Genomic DNA, 17,312 nt, shown 5'->3' on the forward strand with positions numbered 1-17,312 from the left:
TATATAAAAAATAAATACCAATGTGCAATATTAATGATTCAATGAGTTTATTATAATATTTCAGATTATTTTACACAAGTGCACTTCAGCTGAAGGTCTGGGCTCCTGCACCCAAACCATGGTCTATTTCTCCCATACAGACTTCAATGTAAAAAATCAACAACAGCACTCCTCCACCTCTATATGAAGTTCCACTTTAACTCCTGAACATGAAGAAGAGTTGTGAGTTAAAGGAGGAAGAAATACTTGATAATACTGGTACAACGCAGTTTTGTTGGTCATTCAAAAGACGTACAGCAGTGATCTTAGTGTGTATATTCCCATCTGATAATACTGCACAGGGTTGACTGACAAGCAGAGTTCTTGGCCCATGATTATCAATCAAAGGCCATAACAAGAGGAATGTTTACTGAGCCGTCTCTCAAAATGGTTTATAAAGTGCTATAAAGTTGCTCCCTTGATTTACTCGACTAACTCACAAAACAGCCGAGGAACTGATATCTAAATAGCAGTTTTACAATGGGAAGGCCAGTTGGATCTCAGCTCCTTATTGATGTAGTAGTAAAGCCAGGCGACAAAGGGGAAGACGGTGATGGCAACAGCTGTTGAAACTCTGAGTGTCCCGACAGGACTCCTGACAGAAAACAGCACAGTGAAGCATTAGAAAAACACAGAAACTCTACATATTAACTTGTTAAATTGTCCAATAACATGGTGGCCAACAGATCCCAACGTGCTGCGAATTCAAAAACAGATTGGTGAATGTGTTTTCTGAATTTTGCAACGCATTTTTGAATGCGTAGCGTGTTGGTCTCTCTCAGCCACCGTACAATAATGTATCATACATGGCCCAGACTGAGGATGAAATAATTTAGTTAGAATAGTTCGTGATGCAGAACATGTCTTTTGGTCACATCTTAGCCTTACCTGCCAGAGTGACGACACAGCAGAAGCCAAACAACCGTCAACATGAGACCAGAAAACTCTCTAGGAAAAAACAACATGACAAACGCACATTTTAGGATTTCTGTTTGAACCTGTTCTGCTTACAAACACATTTCATATTTAGATTTTAGGCATTAAGCTAACAGTCTATCCAGAGTGACTTACAGTAAGTGCAACAGTAGAATAAGATTCAGTTCCTTTAGGTTACACCAGTAGTGTGCAAAGGTCACGGCCATACTGCCTTGACAACAGATGTGATGAAATATTCCTCTGAGCTTAGAACGATCATGAGAACTGCTAGGAAAGGAACTGAGAGCTCAGGAGAGAGGCTGGAAGTACTTTTTCAAAATGTACACGTCTAATATTTTTTGACATGTCTATTAGGTGCAAGAAAAGTAGCCAAAAAATAACATTTTGCACAATGTTTTTGTCTTTTTGTCTTGTCTTTGTTTATTGTACTGTGTTGTCTGTTGTTTATTGTCTTGTATTTTTTTTTTCATCGGGGGCGAGGAGGAACGCCATTTTGTTCCTCTATATATTGTCCTTTATATACAGGTGGGATGACAATAAAGTTGATCTTATCTTATCTCTTATCAAATGCTCCTCCAAGTCTTCAACCCTGCCGGTCCCACCGGTGGGTCCATTATTACAAATGCATGTTGTGTGGTCAAGCTTTGTTCAAACCCAGACAAGCTGATTTTAAATTCTAGTCAAGACCCCAAGGTTTCCACAGATACCAAACATGTCATGCTGAATTACAGGGTAATATGTATAAAATGACGCACAAGACATCTGGATTTTTTCCATTTGAAGTGTCTTGGGTTTGAATATTTCACTCAATATAAACAGCTATAGCTTCAATGAAGTGTTGAAATTAGCAGATAGAGAAGATGTGACATTCTCATACAGTATGGAAAATTTGTTTTTTTTTCTAACTTGGAAACTAGTTAAGGGGAAATTTTAGAGTTCAAGGGGTTAAGTGCTTTTCCAAGGCAGATCCATAGAAATAACGGTGAGTCCACAACACTGTCCAGCTCTCAAACACCTGATGAACAGTTCAACAGTAACAGTAACTCTACCTGCCCTCCTCCTGTTGGAAGATATCTGTAATTCGGCCTTTATAAAGTGTCCATCCCAGCATGCAGATGACAGCGCTGGAAATCATCACATGGAGATCAGCCAGCCTCCTCCAGGGCAAAGACTCTGTGGAACCAGAGAGAGATCAAACCAGACCAGATCAAGCAGTGACACATGTCTAGTCTATAACTCTGGATCAAACTGTGCTCCAATTCTGTTTGAATTTCCAATCTGTTTTATTACTGCTGGTTTACTGAGCTGTACAGACATGATGCAGCCACTTGATGGCGCTATCAGGACAGGAAATTTACACTCAGGCAGCCTGTAAAAATATCTCAATGGAGAAAAAACAGGAAAAATACAATTTGTCAAAGACACAGGACCTCTAGCAAACGTATTGGGAACATGTGATTTTTTATTAAACCTTTTTGCAAAGATTGATACGTCTAAACTTGTAAGAACCAAATGGATCTCTCTACCTGTCACATGAGGTTTCAGGCCAATAAATAAACAGAGAGCTGCAGGAACACCATAACCAACCTGTAACAAAAAAACGGTATGAGCAACAAAATAATAAAAAATAATACAATTTAAATATATATAACTGTGAACTTACCATCCATAACCCTGCATCGGGATCATTGATCTAAAACAAAGTACAGACTTTGGTTAATGATTAAAATGTTAAGGATAGGGAAGCCAAAAAATAAAAAAATAAAGGAGAAAACACTCACCTGCACATACGTTGCAAGAGCGAAGAACAGAGACATGAACAGATTGCAGACTTGCCAAACAACAAAAAGCCATGTTTTGGTTTTCTTCTCTGTGCAAACTTCCCCCATTGCAGTTTTGGATTGGCTTTTCACTGTCACTTCCCCGCCCGGGCATGCGGGACGCAAAGACGTCAGAAAGCAGGCGAACCTCGCCCGGTCCTTCCCCTTTGCTAAAACAGAGAAGGTGCGCTCGATATGGACTACGGCAACCCCCGAAGTCGTGCGGTTTCCTGTCACGAATTCCCAAAATAGACACACATTAGGACACGGACATCCAGTGGATAAGATTTTGTCCCAGAAACCCCCCACAATGGGAAGGTTTTAGCTGTTGTTGATCTATTGAATTGTATACTGCACTGTGCGCAGGGAGATAAACATATGATTGGAATAGTCTTTCTTATACGTCTCTAATCGGGCTAACTTCTATTGAAGTAAATAACAGTACAATCAAGCTATTCCTCATTTTGCTATGGACCCTCTGGACAGCCCTCAAGGACCCCTGGGGATCTGCTTTAATCAACTCCACCGGATTAAAGGGCGGACGCCACCTCCCCACGCTGCCTCGTACAACAAAACGTGCGCACTGCAAGGTCCGCCCACATTCAACACGAATGTCAAGCTAGCCAGAATGAGAAAAGATAAAACTTCCGGCATCAAACTTTAAAACGAAACCATTATTTACGAATATATGTTGAAAAATCTTGGCCTGTTGTTGTAAAATTAGATATCGGCCAGTCAATGTTGTCCTTGCAATATGATGTAGAAACATCCAAGAAAAATTAGCCAAAATATCTGTAGCGGCCTACAAAAACCCATGTCGGGCAAAGCCTTTTATTTTGAAGGCAAAATCCAACATCCGGTGTTGTCCTGGCCATCTGTCGCTGCCTTACTGCAGTTTGGGAAGCTGTGGGTGTTGACATGCAAGTGTCACTTGGTCAGCTGATTGCGGGTCGTAAAGCTGCTTGGCTAGTACTGCTCCAGCTAGCCAGTTTGGGTAGCTTAGCCTAGCTGGATGTTTGTTTTTGTTAAGGTTATTACACAGTTAGCGATCAACCCAGCCCTCAACTTTTTAAATTGTTATTCAACATCGCCACCGTGCGATTTTAACTACTCTACACTCGCTATCGACTCGGTTTGGAGTGGGAAGTCGCCGTTAGCCTGGCTGTTATTCTGCTGGCAGGGAGGGAAGGGTGAAGTTGCTCTCGGTGTCTCTGCATTGCAGCCCGGTGCTGCTGATGGAATTCAAACACACAACAATGGCGACTCCCAGTCCTAACAACTCAACAACATCCAGCAGCCACAACAGCAGCAATAACGCAGGATCTGCAGCACACCACCATCACCAGTCCCAGTCTCAACACATAACGACAATGAGCAGCATGCAGGGTAAGCGCAGGGGATGTAAGAAGATTTGCTTGTCAGGAGCCCGCATATTGTTGTAGTGAAGGTTAACGTTAGCAGTGCTAGCCGTGGGAGGCTCAGGCTACTCCCTGGATTGAAAAATATCCCCCATGGGTAACGGGCTGTGCTAACAAACTGATTGTTTATTCCACGAGTTCATAAATCTGAGAATAAATTACCATCTTGTAGGCCACATAAATATACGCATTTCAGTCATTGCTACCATTTAGGTGTGAGGTGAACCGATACGTTCGGTTTCTCTCTTGCCTGGAGAGGAATCCAAGCCAAACTCCATTCAAAAGTCTGACAATTTAATGTTGCTAACATAAATATCCCGTAGAACATGATTTAATATATCTTACCATCCAGTATTATCCACTCTTCAATTCGGCATGCATCCAGTCTACCAAGCAGCACTCATTTTAATTAAATGTTACCTTTTAGAAATAGGTCGCCTGTTATTCCTGCAAATTTCACGAAACAAGAGTTGCGTGGTGGATTATATGTATTTGCCGAATTTATTGAAACACACTAGTGCTTGCCGATATGCAAGGCCACATTAAATTGCTAGATCTTTGAATGGAATTAGGTCCGAAGTCCTCCATAGAAGGGCAAAAACAAGCAATCAGCCTCTAATGTTAGATAATAGGCTTCCATTCACTCATCAGTAGTGAGTGTATGTAGTGTTATTATTGCAACACCTCACCATCACATTGTATCCTATGAAATGAGATTAGTAAAACCACAAGTAGGCTATGCAAGCCATTCTCTCATTCCCACCACCGCTAAACCAATGCTTATTATAATGCTGTTTTTTCTGTACAATGTCTCATTTTAACTTTCAGAATCCAACACCTGCTGGAGATGTCAGAGTGAAACAGGTAGCTACACACTTTATTGATTTCGTAGAGTAGGATACGCAGTTTAATTGTAAATCTTATCATGCTAGAGGTTTATTCTTTGGCATGGTATGAGAGTACTTCGGAAAAAGGGCTTTTGCTGCTTTGTAAAGGATCATCCATGCCGAATTTCTAACGACCAACTCTAGGAAACAGTGTAATTATTTTTTTTACTCATCGAAGTTAACAGAACCACAGACATAGGATAGAGCTAAGCCTGTCTACTTAGGCATAACCCCCCAAATCTGTCATAGACTTTTTTGCTTTTCTCACACAATCACACAATGTCCCATTTGCTGATGTCTGTCTGATTTTCAGACTAGACCTTGGCCTCTCCTACCCACCAAGTGCAATTTAGCTACTAGTCTTTCAACACAATGATATGAATGATATTAAAGCTTACACACCTGCTTATTATACAGTTTGTACTCTCAGCACTGTGGTGGTTTTTGTTTGTTTCACATTTATGTAATGATTTGGATTTGTAACTGATGAGTTGCATGTTAATTTTATATCCCTGTTAACTTATTTTAGGAATTTATGAGCAATGAGATTCTACTATAGTGATGCCTGATAATATTATGCCTAAACTTCTATATTTGAATTTATTAGAGCTTACCAGCTGGTTGTTTGATATTTAGATATTTAGGTTGTTAGACATTCAGACCTGTTGTGTAATCCTGTTTTCCTTTACACTTCCCTGACCGTTGTTTCACCCTTACCTTAATGCTAACTAATGACCCCTAACTCCTGACTTGATGCTGAATGATGGTGAGCTGTCCCAAGAAAAACATTTATAAAACTGTAATGTCTTTTTCCTTGCAAAATCATTTCATAATTGTAATTCATATTCATTTCCAGACCAGATCCCCTTTTTGTTTTAGTTTTTTTTTAATCTGCAGGTTATTTTTCTTCCTTCATTTGTTGTGTTGAAGCTGTCACACTGACACACACACCGTGCTCTTGTGCTCTTAGTTGTTTCATAAATGTGTGCGCATGCAAATGCATTACTGTCCAGAAAATGCATTTAACCCTGTGATTGATCGCTGTGGTACATCTGACAGCTCAGCGATGCAAGGCCAATTTCTGTGATTGGTCACCCAACATTAAATTATTTGCCAACCAACCCCCAAAAAAACTGCAGGATGCCTTTTAGTTTTGGATTCATTATGATATGAAATGGACTCCGTTGTATTTCAGGAGCATTTTAACAAGAATCACATTTGGTTTAATCAGGATGCCCAAACAGGTGAACTGAGAACCAAAGCCAAGGACCCTTTGTAGGTAAAGTCCAGTAATTAGTAAAAGCAGTCTGTTGAGGAGGAAGCTGACAAACTTAAGGTGAAATATGAGGAAAATAAAAGCTGTCTTCTCGCCTCTAGGGTTTCAGATAAACCTGTCTGGAGCTCCCCCAAGTAAGCCAAACCTCTTTTGCTACAGCACCAACAGTTCTCCTCCCTTTGTTTCCGCCTGACAGTCTGGTATGGGGGAGTCTGTCCTGTTGTTCTCGACTAATCCAAGTGAAGACTCGATGGGTTCCAGTAGGCTTGTGCCGGTCGTCGATAGTTTAACGATTAATGTGACTTTGCTTAGGCTTCCCTGTGTCTCTGTGTTTTTGAGGCAATACGGTCGGACACCTGCACTAATAGGATCACCATTGATTTCACACAGGAGTTTAATAAACCGCTGCCTTTTGTATCCCATTTACCTAACTGTGGGCTACTTCTGACTTTCTGTAGTTCCCCCAAACTCTGATTGTCTTAGTGAGTTAGCAGCGATTTTGCTAGTGTTGTCAAAAGCATATATAACATATATAATAATAACATATATAATCCATATAACATATATAATACAGGCCAGCTCTTCGGTGTTTGTGTGTAGGGCTGGGCGATAATTCAATATTATCGTTTATTGTCTTTCAGTAGAATAATATCGTGATGATATTGTGTTAGTTTTGGGATATCGTGATACACAATTCTGCTGTCTAAATTGATGATAAACAAGCACATTTTATTTAAGAACTCTGACAAAATGAGGTATGAAACATTTCAGAGAATTTTGTTTGAAAATTTTAAGTCTAACCTAACATTACCATTCAGTGTTCAATGGGATGAACATCAATTTGATTATTTAACCTGATTTTGCGCACGTGAGCTATATTGTGATATATATATCGATATTGGAAAAAAATGCTTATGATTATATTATTTATTTATTTTTATATTGATTTCAACCATATTGCCCAGCCCTATTTGTGTGTCTCTTCTCATCGGCACAAGCCTAAAGCTTAGAGCTTCCATTGACACCTTGGCACAAGATCCTCTCAACTGGTTTTCCCCACTCTGCCCTTTCCTCACTGTGATAGCATAGTTTTGTCGCAACTAGATAAAGATGGCGTTGTTTTCATTAATTTAGTTCCTATCAAATACCGTAATGGAAGCTCTACCTCATTGGTTTTCAGTGTGCAACTAACAAGCAAAAGTCGTGCCTGTAGTGTTGTCACAATACATGTTTTTCAACCAGTTTGTATTTTTTCTTTTAGTGTGAAAGCTACACCGAGTTTTTTCTTGTTTTTTTTTGGCATGGGGTGCACTTCAGCATAGCGCTTGCTTGTTGAGACAAGGACACACGCTCAACGTTTTCATCTCAAACAATGTTTTCCATTTATGCCTATTGGAATCTGAGCACAGACACATTCTTGTGGTATTTTGGGTGGAGCGAGCGTAGGATGCTTCCCTCGATTCAAGGTGAAATCAAAGCAGTTGGCCTTGAGAAGCATGCCTCCATCGAGATTCATTAGTGTCTTTCTTTTCTCCATTTTTGTTTTTGTTTACCTTTGGGGTTTTCTGGGTCTGCATTGTGAATGTAGGCGTCTGGGATCTTAGTGGCATGCTCTGTTTCTGCATAAAAAAAAAAAAGATGCGATGCGTGCAAGACACAAAGGTAGATAGTAGGGCAAGACAAAGATACATTTTCTGAAACCTGGTGAGTATTTATAGGCTCAGTTCAGTACAGAAAGCCTCAGAGCAGCACAGTGCTGAATAACCTGAAGTATTAGGCAACTGTTAAAGAGATGACACCGGTATTAGGACAGGCCAGTGTCATCTACTAATGACAATGTAAAATGCAGAATCTATCTATTTAAGTGAATGACTGAAATAATGGGTCTGCTATTTGGAATAACATATGTCATGTCATTTAGCAGATGCTTTTGTCCAAAGTGACTTACAATAAGTACACTTTGTCAACAGTAGTCAAACCAACCGTATATCACAGTCTTCATCAGCCAAGCCTTCAATAGGAATAAGTAGTAGAATAAGTAATTATCTAACCAGAACATTGTGTAACAGAAATTTTAAGATCTTAGGATAAACTTGCATCAGGGATTTACCTGGTTTGGGCTTTAAATGTGAAGGCTCACCCAGCCCATGATAATTTTAACTTGGTTGAGGCCGTATGGATCAAAATTCGTCAGAAACATGATGGCAAATTTGGAATGTATTTTGTAAAATATTTATATGCAATATCCTTGTGCTATGGAAAGCATGACGTCCATGAATTTGAGTAAATTTGAATAAATTTACTTGTCCCCTCATTGCTTTATTGGTTTCTCATTCTACGGTTTGTGTTTTGTTTGCACTCAGTTATCACTCTGTCCCTTTCAAGTGTGATGTGTTTGCTCTTTGGCTTGCTCAGTCCTTACAGTTGTTGCCTCGTTTGTATATCTAATGGTAGTTATGCCTCCTTGTCCGTCCCAAAATCAGGTAAACGCAAAGCCCTGAAGTTGAACTTTGCCAACCCGCCGATCAAATCCACGACTCGATTCACGCTGAATACGGCGGGGCCGCCCTTCCAGAACCCGCACATGTAAGTAAACCTAAAAAATCCAGGGTTCCTGCACTCGCATGTATGTAAACCTCTTGGCTTTTCATCCATGAGGGTGTCCGCCCCCAAAACAATCCAGGGATCCCGCACTTGGACATGGGAACCAATCATGTTTTTCACGTTTCTCTCTCTCTCTCTCTCTCTTACACACACACACACACACACACACACACACTTATGTCTTTTGTCAGAGAGCGGCTGAGGACACACAGTATCGAGTCGTCAGGAAAGCTGAAAATCTCCCCGGAGCAGCACTGCGACTTCACGGCCGAGGATCTCAAAGACCTGGGCGAGATCGGGCGAGGAGCGTACGGCTCGGTCAACAAGATGGTGCACAAGCCGAGTAACCAGATCATGGCAGTCAAGGTGACCGGATGTCCTCATTCACCTCTCTCCGTCTCCACTGCAGTAGAGCATGGCATCATTTTTTTTTTCATCTACGCTTGCTCTAGTACTGAATCTAATGAGATTCCTGAAATAAACCGAGATGATGAGTAGACGTATTAGATTAATCTGCTCTCCCTTAGAGGGGATTGATGTGCTGCAGGTGGCATATCTGCAGACGTAATGTTGGCTCTTCATTGTTTGATCGAGTTTTTTGATTATACTGTATGTTATGTTGGTGTGTTTCTTTCACAGAGAATTAGATCAACAGTCGATGAAAAGGAACAAAAGCAGCTGCTAATGGACTTAGACGTGGTCATGAGAAGTAGTGACTGTCCCTACATTGTACAGTTTTATGGTGCTCTTTTCAGAGAGGTGAAAACGCTTTACATTTCAACTTCAATGCATTTCACTATGTTTATTAGCATTAACAGAGCAAACTTTTACTACTTTGAAATCAGTATTATTTCTTCCATGAATGCATTTGTTTCTTCTGTTTCAGGGCGACTGTTGGATATGTATGGAACTTATGTCTACCTCCTTTGACAAATTCTACAAATATGTATATTGCTCATTAGACGACGTGATTCCAGAAGAAATATTAGGCAAAATAACATTAGCTGTAAGTATTTTGTGCAGTGCATGTCTGTCTGTTTAAACACAAAGTAGCCTAATTATGGCCTTCTGACACTGAGGCTGTTTTCTGTGTCTGTTGCAGACTGTGAAAGCACTTAACCACTTAAAAGAAAACTTGAAAATAATACACAGAGGTAAGACGATAGCAGATGCTTTCTTAATCTTAATTTCCTAATTTTCTTGCAAAAATGAATACTAGCATATCTCTGTTAGCACCTTCAGATGTTTTACTCTTTGCTCTGTCTCTCCCTCAGATATTAAGCCGTCTAACATCCTCCTGGACAGGAATGGGAACATAAAGCTGTGTGATTTTGGCATCAGCGGTCAGCTAGTGGACTCTATCGCCAAAACCAGAGATGCAGGGTGCAGACCATACATGGCAGTAAGTAGCATGGGGTTTAGTGTTTTGTGTGTTGTGGCCATCACATGTATGGCTTTAAGTTAAAGGAATACACAAGAAGTTTTTGGGAGATTGACCAATTGCTCAACTCTTTAAGTGAAGAGAACATAGGCAATAAAATCATCAATGTGTTCCTGGTAGATCATTGGCTCTGGTGCTCCATGCTAACACTTAAGCATACACTATGTTAAGTGATAGCAGGTGACTAGCATAAGCCAAATAACAAGACTGATAATTTGGCAATAAAACACTTTTTTAGTGTTTTTTTATTATATAGCCTATAGATTCACAAATCTTAAAAATTCCAAAAAAAAAAAAATCATTATCTCAATATATCTGATGTAACCAGGTTTATTTTTGGAACTATTTCAGATGAGAAACCACATATTCATCCGCTGCGCAGTGATTTTTAGTTGTACATAGTCTCCAGTCACCCACCACCTTCACTTCCTATGGAAACAGGGAAAGTAGTCCCTTGTACAGTATGTTATTTTTATATCATTTAATGTAAATTTTGCTGGTCCATTTCCATTTAGCTTTAGAGCTGGTACCAGTTCTCATTTTGTCACATTTGAGATTACGGTAGTTGCCTACTATCACTCAACATAGTGTATGCATAAGTGTTAGCATGGAGCGAATGATCTACTGGGGACACATGGATGATTTTGGTGTCTATGTTCTCATCACTTGACTGGTAAATTGACCAACAGGACAAAATCCTGCAAAATCTCAGTGTATCCCTTTAAGTGGCTGGACTTGGACAGCATGCTGCAGTCAAGAATCAGGCAGAGGGACGACCAGCAGGTCAATGGTAGAGTTTAATCATCCAAGCGGGTCTCCGAAGTGAAAGACAATCTGCAGTGGTTCTGCCTGGAGTATACTGTGATTCTGACTAACGCGGACTACCTCAGAGAGTCATAAATTACAGTAAACAGTTCTGGGTTTGTATAGCTTGTAATTCACTGAAACAGGATACAGATATGTATAAAGGCAGGTGACTGACTCATCTGGTGACACAGGAGAGCGGTAAGTTGTTGGTGTTCTCTGGATAGGATCATTTATGACGTATCAGTGCAGCTGGTGTGAACTGTGCTGAGAATAGCGAGAATTTGGTGACCTAGTACTGACTAAGGCCTGCAAGAGACACAGAAGAGAAGAGAAACATGCTCAGTTTTTATAGAGGCATTAAGAAATCTATGGCCTTTAAATGTCCAGTAGATGATAGATTGGCAACCAGTAGGAATTGCCATCTGTCATTTGCGTTTTTGGCTTGAGAACAAGGCTTTTTAGCCTTAGTAGCTGAAATGTCTTGGGACACCGGTCGCTCATCCTCCATCGCTGAGCAGTTGAAAATGCCAGACGATGCAACTGGGAGTGTCTTGAAATGCCAATAGGCAGGGAGTTTTTGTTCCAAAATGGAGTACAGGCCAGAAAGTGAGTTTTGAAAGCCAGAAATCTCAGCACCTGGTGTAATAAGTAATTGTTGAGTCACTGGTATTGATCAACAACCTTATCAACTCCCCACAGATATATTGTGGTCATTTAGTGCTATGGGGCAGTACAAATCTTTCTCATTGCCCCTTTAATTCCTTCATTGGCCTGTGTTGCATTGGAAAGGAAATTGTACAATGCTTACTGATATTGGTGACAGTTTGAGGATCTCTCCAAGCAGAGATCGGTGGATGACATGATTGCAGTTTACATTTGACATCTTAATTGCTTGCTCATGACTTCATATTCTGGGTAAGCGGCCAGTGTGTGTGTGTGTGTGTGTGTGTGTGTGTGTGCATGCGTGCATAACATGAAGAGCACCAAACTGCTGGCAGTGCGAGGGAGTGATCTCACCGTGTCGTCATCAGTGGAGTTTATTTTTTGTCGCGGGGTTATGTTGATGTGAGCCGGGAGCTCCCCCCGTCTCTCTCCACAGCAGTTTCCATTCTAAATTTGGTGAGGGGCTATCAGGACGCAGCGGCACACCTCCGCCACGCGCGCTCTGAAAGGCCAAGGAAGGGCGGCTTCATTCATGTCTTGGTTCGAATGAAGCCACCTAGGAGCTTCCCACAGCTGTGAGCTCACAGCACAGGAATCTCAGCCGCACGGCTCCAGTTTCCTGTTTCCAGTTGGCAGACCCGCCGGGCGCTTGGCCGCCCCGCCGCCGGTTACTACAGGCTCTCTGCCTCGTCAGGCCGCCTGAGAGGCAGTCTGGCATCGAAAAAGACCGTCCACAGTATATCTGGGAGTCTGGTTTAGAGTTCTTACCTGCAGCTTTTTGTTTTAATCTGGTGGTAATGGTTAAGTTGTTTTATCTGATCATGTGTCTAATATTTCGGTAGAAAAAATGTGTCCAAAGCACTCTTCCCATGCAAAAAGTAAAGAGCCTTTATTATTTATTGGCTAATGCATAGCATACACATGTTTAAAAATGTTTAAACAGCACAGACGCATTGCGGCACATACACAGCCTTCCTCAGGGTGCCTAATATTTTGGACATAGATATAAGCTGCAGCATATAATATGTCTGTTATATCTGTTGGCAATGGCTATATTTCACAATATAACCATCAGATTCCTATTGATTATTGACCAAAAAGCGTTTAGTGGTTCTGGTTGTATTTGATAATGGCTGTGAATGCAGAGCCGACACACTTCTCCAGTCTTGGCAGATGTGAGCCAGGCTCGATGCAGCAGGCTGCCGTTGTGCCATCAAACACATCAGTGCTGCAGCACAGACTGTCCCGCGCTGCTGGGTGACATCAGCATCTAATTCAGGCAGAGAGGTGCTTCCTCCTCTCAGCAGAGCGGCTGGACGGATAGATACAGGATTCTGCCAGTGGCACCGGCAGCCTCCTGAACCACTTCATTAGCATCTCTTCTCTGTCCTCTGGTTTGTAATGGATGTGGAGGGGAGGTCGTCAGTGAGGGATTTTGGCAGAAGCGGTCGTGCAAGGCATGCAGAGCCACGCTCCAGTCCTGTGGGGTTAGGAATGACAACATGCAACTTCCAGAGCTGAAGGCGTCTTGTTGGTGCGTGCTGTGCAGGTGAAAACATGCCCAGAGGTGATTAGGCCGCTTGGTATTCCTAAGGGAAACAGATATGCACCGGCTTATTGTGGGCATCGGTTTTTAAGTCCAGTATGGAACTTGGAAAGTGAGAAAGGAAATATTAGGACCACAAATGGCTTTTAAAAAATCCAAGTGCAGGCTCTCCTATGGGCTTGAAAGTTAAAAAGCTTCCATGTCATTGGCTACATTTATATGCATGACCAAGCTATTGGCTGTACTCCAGTTAAGGTCTTAAGGCCAATTGTACTGTGTTCAGCATTTACTGAGTATGATGAAAGGTTTTCACCAATATTCTAGTTGATTCATGGACCAAAGATTACCTGGAGCTCTAAAACACCTTGTTCAGAAATCCATTTTGGACGCTCCTCTGTCTTAAACACTTAATTGCAGCCTCTGCGATTTGGAAATTGCAGAAATTCATATTTCGATTAATTGTTCAGCTCTAATTTGTATGACACCTCATCTCTGGAAGACTACCAGATGTCGCTGAATTTGCGGCAAGAAATATCTCAGAACGTGAGTTTCAGAGAATGTAAACACTACTACTGTTGTTATTACTTGCGTGTTAACAAGCACATCTAGCATTTCACTGGTCTACATGCAGAATCAACAACGCACAGCTATAAATGCTCGCACCGCCATAGACACCTATGGCGTAGCAATGGCGACACTTCGACACAGAAGTATAAAAAGGCCTTTATGTATGTAAATGTTGCCACTGTGTGTCCAACATGCTGATAAAGCCATAGACCAATACTTACAGATGTTTTTTTATATATATATATATCTCAGCCCTCTCCAGTTAAAGGCTTTTTAACTTTCAAACCAACATAAATGCCTAGACGTGGACTTTTTTTTTTTTTGCCACAAAACCACATAATAATGGTCATAATATTTCCTTTCTTTTTGTTTCAAGTACAATTCCTCTCCAAGAGCACATGTGGTTGTTTGAGACATCTGAAGCGCTCTGCCTCCTGGTATCGTTCCTCTTTGAAATCCAGTAAGGATTTTTTCGAGTTGTGTTTGCTTTTATTTTTAAATGTCATTTTTTTTTTCTGTTTTCTGTTTAATCCACAGCCAGAGAGAATAGACCCCAGTGCGTCCAGGCAAGGCTACGACGTGCGATCAGATGTATGGAGTCTGGGAATCACACTGGTGAGTTCATGGCATCTAATGCTGTCTTGAAAAAATAAATAATAGATACCAGCTTCACACACTATCAGGATATCTGCAAGTCTGTATAAAGTGTGAAAACACATTAAATGATCTAAATTTAAGGTGCTTGGTGTTTTTCTTACACTTCATCTTACACTGCTGCTCTTCATTAGCTATGTTGAATCGGATGTAGTCAGTTTTTGCAAGTTTTTTTGTTTATTTTGGTTGTTAAATTGTCCCTCAATCCAGTTCCAGGTAACATTTAAAAGAGTCTTCTACCGATTCCCTGACTCTGCTGCCTCTGTGTTGTTCTCCATGTGTGTTCCAGTATGAGCTGGCCACAGGGCGATTCCCCTACCCCAAGTGGAACAGTGTGTTTGACCAGTTGACCCAGGTGGTGAAGGGAGACCCTCCGCAACTCAGCAACTCAGAGGAGAGGCGCTTCTCTCCCAAATTCATCGCCTTTGTCAATCTGTGGTAAGAAAACAATCGCTGCGAATGCATTTTGAACAGCTGGAACATGGAGCCGGCCAGAACAGCCGGCCACAGATGTGAAGCTGGAGAAATAACTGTCAATTTCTGTGATGTTCTGATGACATGAAATGCAGCCTGTATTAGAGGTTGACCTGAGTTTTCTGTTGTGTCATGGGCTGTTTGCTGCTCTTCTGTCCCCCTGGTGGACAAAACGTGTCTTGCTCTCAATCTAAGAACTAAGTCAACTTCTTTCTCTGCTGTATTGACATATTTCTCCTTTTCTTCCTTTCTCAAGCCTTACAAAGGATGAGTCAAAAAGGCCAAAGTACAAAGAGCTGCTGGTGAGTTCATATTTAGTCTCTGTATAGGAGATTTGTAGGTCCTTGAAAATGTCTGGTAAAAGTTGTAAGATTGAAAGATGTAATTGAATTGATGTAAATGAAAGGTCTTAACAAGCATTAAAATGTCTTAAATACAGCTGTTAGATTTTTTTTCTTATTTTTTTTTTTACCATGTAATGACAGGTTCCTTTCTGCTGCATGTCAACTCTTAAATGAATACAGAACAGTTAGTAGTACAATATGCATCCTATCTGCTTTACTAAATACTAAACACAATTGGACTTTATGTCCATTCATTAATTTCCTGGTGTCTATATTTTGGTTTTTAAATTGGTCTTGAAATCAATCCCAGGTAGCAGTAAAAAATGTCTTAAAAAGTCTTATATTTGGCTTTCAGAAACTTGCAGATACCCTGTTATAAAAAAAGAGAGCAACTACGATTTTTTTATACTTGTACATAATGCAATAAATATCAAAAACAGGACTTTTCCCTTTGTTTTTTTACTGATCCTTGCAGAACTTAACGGTTCAGAATGGACTGATGCTGGTACTTTTTTTGTATTTACTGTGTGGGAATTCCTATTGATGTTTAAATATGACTTTCTGTGATTTTCACCCTCAGAAACACCCATTCATTCAGATGTACGAGGAGCGCTCTGTCGATGTAGCCAGCTACGTCTGCAGGATCCTGGATCAGATGCCGGCCTCACCCAGCTCGCCCATGTATGTGGATTGATAGCCGGACAAGACGAAAAAGATAAAACAAAATAAAATAAACAGCAGCCTGAAACAATAACGACATCAACAACAAAAATGGCAAAAAAAAAGTAAACAAAACCCTGGTGTAAATTTGCTTGGTCCCCTTATTGCAGTGTTAAAGAGAAGAATTGTAAAGCCTAAAAAGAAAACACCATGTGCAATAAAAGTGGTGTTCATTTCAGTCACATCTGTATAATATATCAACAGTCACACACTTCTGTCTCTCTCTCTCATCCACAAACACACACACACACACACACACACACACACAGACACACACTCATGTAAGTATAGTAGCAGCTGAATCAATCAACCATGGTCTTGACTCATCTTGATGTGAGGCCGCATCTCTAAAGTGGATAGTACAGTGATTTAAAGACAAAAAAAAAACAAAAAAAAAACCTGGAAGTGTATTTATAGAACTAAAATCACATGTGGAATATTTGATTTGGAGATTCTTCAGCATACTGGAATCATGCTCTTTGTGAATTGCCCCCCACCTCTTCCATGTATGTGAGTTAAAGCATTGTGTTTGGTATCTTAATGGAACTTTGCTTCTTAGGGTATTAAGCAATTTAAAAGGTTAACGCGTCGGAGGGCAGAATCATGTTATACCTGCTGTCCATCCAACGCTGTGAGGTCGCTTTCCTCACTGTGCAATGGACTATGTGCTGATATATGAATAAAGAGAGAGGAAAAAAAAATGATTGTGTTGATGTTTTTTTTTTTTCTGAGCGTATATTCATATGAGTATTGATTTGATGCTGCGGTCATGTGATCTTGTTACTCATGCAAGTTCATAAAGTCCATAGTGCCGGACTAGAGGAACCAGCTGACCTGCAGCAAGTGAATTATTAAGCAAGCAAAAATAAGAACTTGCATGATTGCTTGTGGTTTAGACAGAGCTGTCAGTTCACTTGACACCAAAACTGACAAACTTGCTGATATAAATAGACTCGATTTCTGGGGACAGAGTGGAGAAATGACTGAGGACTGACAGACAAGATATAATTATTTGTTCAATGTGATAAATTATCAGACAAACTAAGGTCTCAGCTTAGAGGGAGCGTCAGTCCTGAATGCTTTCCTGATGGGATTTTTTTTCAATAGATTTCTGGC

General features: G+C 40.7%; 2 protein-coding genes across 5 annotated transcripts; one reads left to right on the forward strand and one right to left on the reverse strand.

Annotated features, from left to right (window-relative positions):
* Positions 1–51: 51 nt before the first annotated feature.
* tmem220 (transmembrane protein 220) lies at positions 52–2,900 on the reverse strand. The gene is made up of 6 exons (XM_071528633.1): positions 2,757–2,900; positions 2,639–2,668; positions 2,502–2,562; positions 2,025–2,148; positions 928–987; positions 52–634 (listed from the first exon to the last, which is right to left on the reverse strand). Exons 1-6 carry the CDS (start codon positions 2,862–2,864, stop codon positions 502–504), a joined length of 516 nt encoding a protein of 171 aa, XP_071384734.1. The 5' UTR covers positions 2,865–2,900; the 3' UTR covers positions 52–501.
* Positions 2,901–3,738: 838 nt separating this feature from the next.
* map2k4a (mitogen-activated protein kinase kinase 4a) lies at positions 3,739–16,884 on the forward strand. Of its 4 annotated transcripts, XM_071528595.1 has the most exons (13): positions 3,739–4,181; positions 5,042–5,077; positions 6,478–6,510; positions 8,860–8,962; positions 9,172–9,346; positions 9,620–9,739; positions 9,867–9,986; positions 10,083–10,134; positions 10,255–10,382; positions 14,542–14,619; positions 14,948–15,096; positions 15,389–15,434; positions 16,057–16,884. In XM_071528595.1, exons 1-13 carry the CDS (start codon positions 4,031–4,033, stop codon positions 16,168–16,170), a joined length of 1,305 nt encoding a protein of 434 aa, XP_071384696.1. In that variant the 5' UTR covers positions 3,739–4,030; the 3' UTR covers positions 16,171–16,884. The 4 variants fall into 4 exon arrangements, with proteins under 4 accessions (XP_071384696.1, XP_071384697.1, XP_071384698.1 ...); XM_071528596.1 differs by lacking the exon at positions 6,478–6,510; XM_071528597.1 differs by lacking the exon at positions 5,042–5,077.
* Positions 16,885–17,312: the final 428 nt, after the last annotated feature.

The sequence above is a fragment of the Centroberyx affinis genome, unplaced genomic scaffold (genome assembly GCF_046629955.1).
Source record: "Centroberyx affinis isolate AG114_WGS23_722 - 3 ecotype Tasmania unplaced genomic scaffold, CSIRO-AGI_Caff_v1 ptg001691l_1, whole genome shotgun sequence".
In the NCBI taxonomy this organism is placed as follows: Eukaryota; Metazoa; Chordata; class Actinopteri; order Beryciformes; family Berycidae; genus Centroberyx; species Centroberyx affinis.

Excerpts from the sequence above, each read along its gene's own strand:
- tmem220 (XM_071528633.1), bottom strand. The coding sequence starts at position 2,864 with ATGGGGGAAGTTTGCACAGAGAAGAAAACCAAAACATGGCTTTTTGTT. Across the intron at positions 2,669-2,756 it reads CTCTTGCAACGTATGTGCAG|ATCAATGATCCCGATGCAGG; the intron begins GTGAGTGTTTTC and ends ACTTTGTTTTAG. Across the intron at positions 988-2,024 it reads TTCCAACAGGAGGAGGGCAG|AGAGTTTTCTGGTCTCATGT; the intron begins GTAGAGTTACTG and ends GTTTTTTCCTAG.
- map2k4a (XM_071528595.1), top strand. The coding sequence starts at position 4,031 with ATGGAATTCAAACACACAACAATGGCGACTCCCAGTCCTAACAACTCA. Across the intron at positions 4,182-5,041 it reads GACAATGAGCAGCATGCAGG|AATCCAACACCTGCTGGAGA; the intron begins GTAAGCGCAGGG and ends TTTAACTTTCAG. Across the intron at positions 5,078-6,477 it reads GAGATGTCAGAGTGAAACAG|GGTTTCAGATAAACCTGTCT; the intron begins GTAGCTACACAC and ends TCTCGCCTCTAG.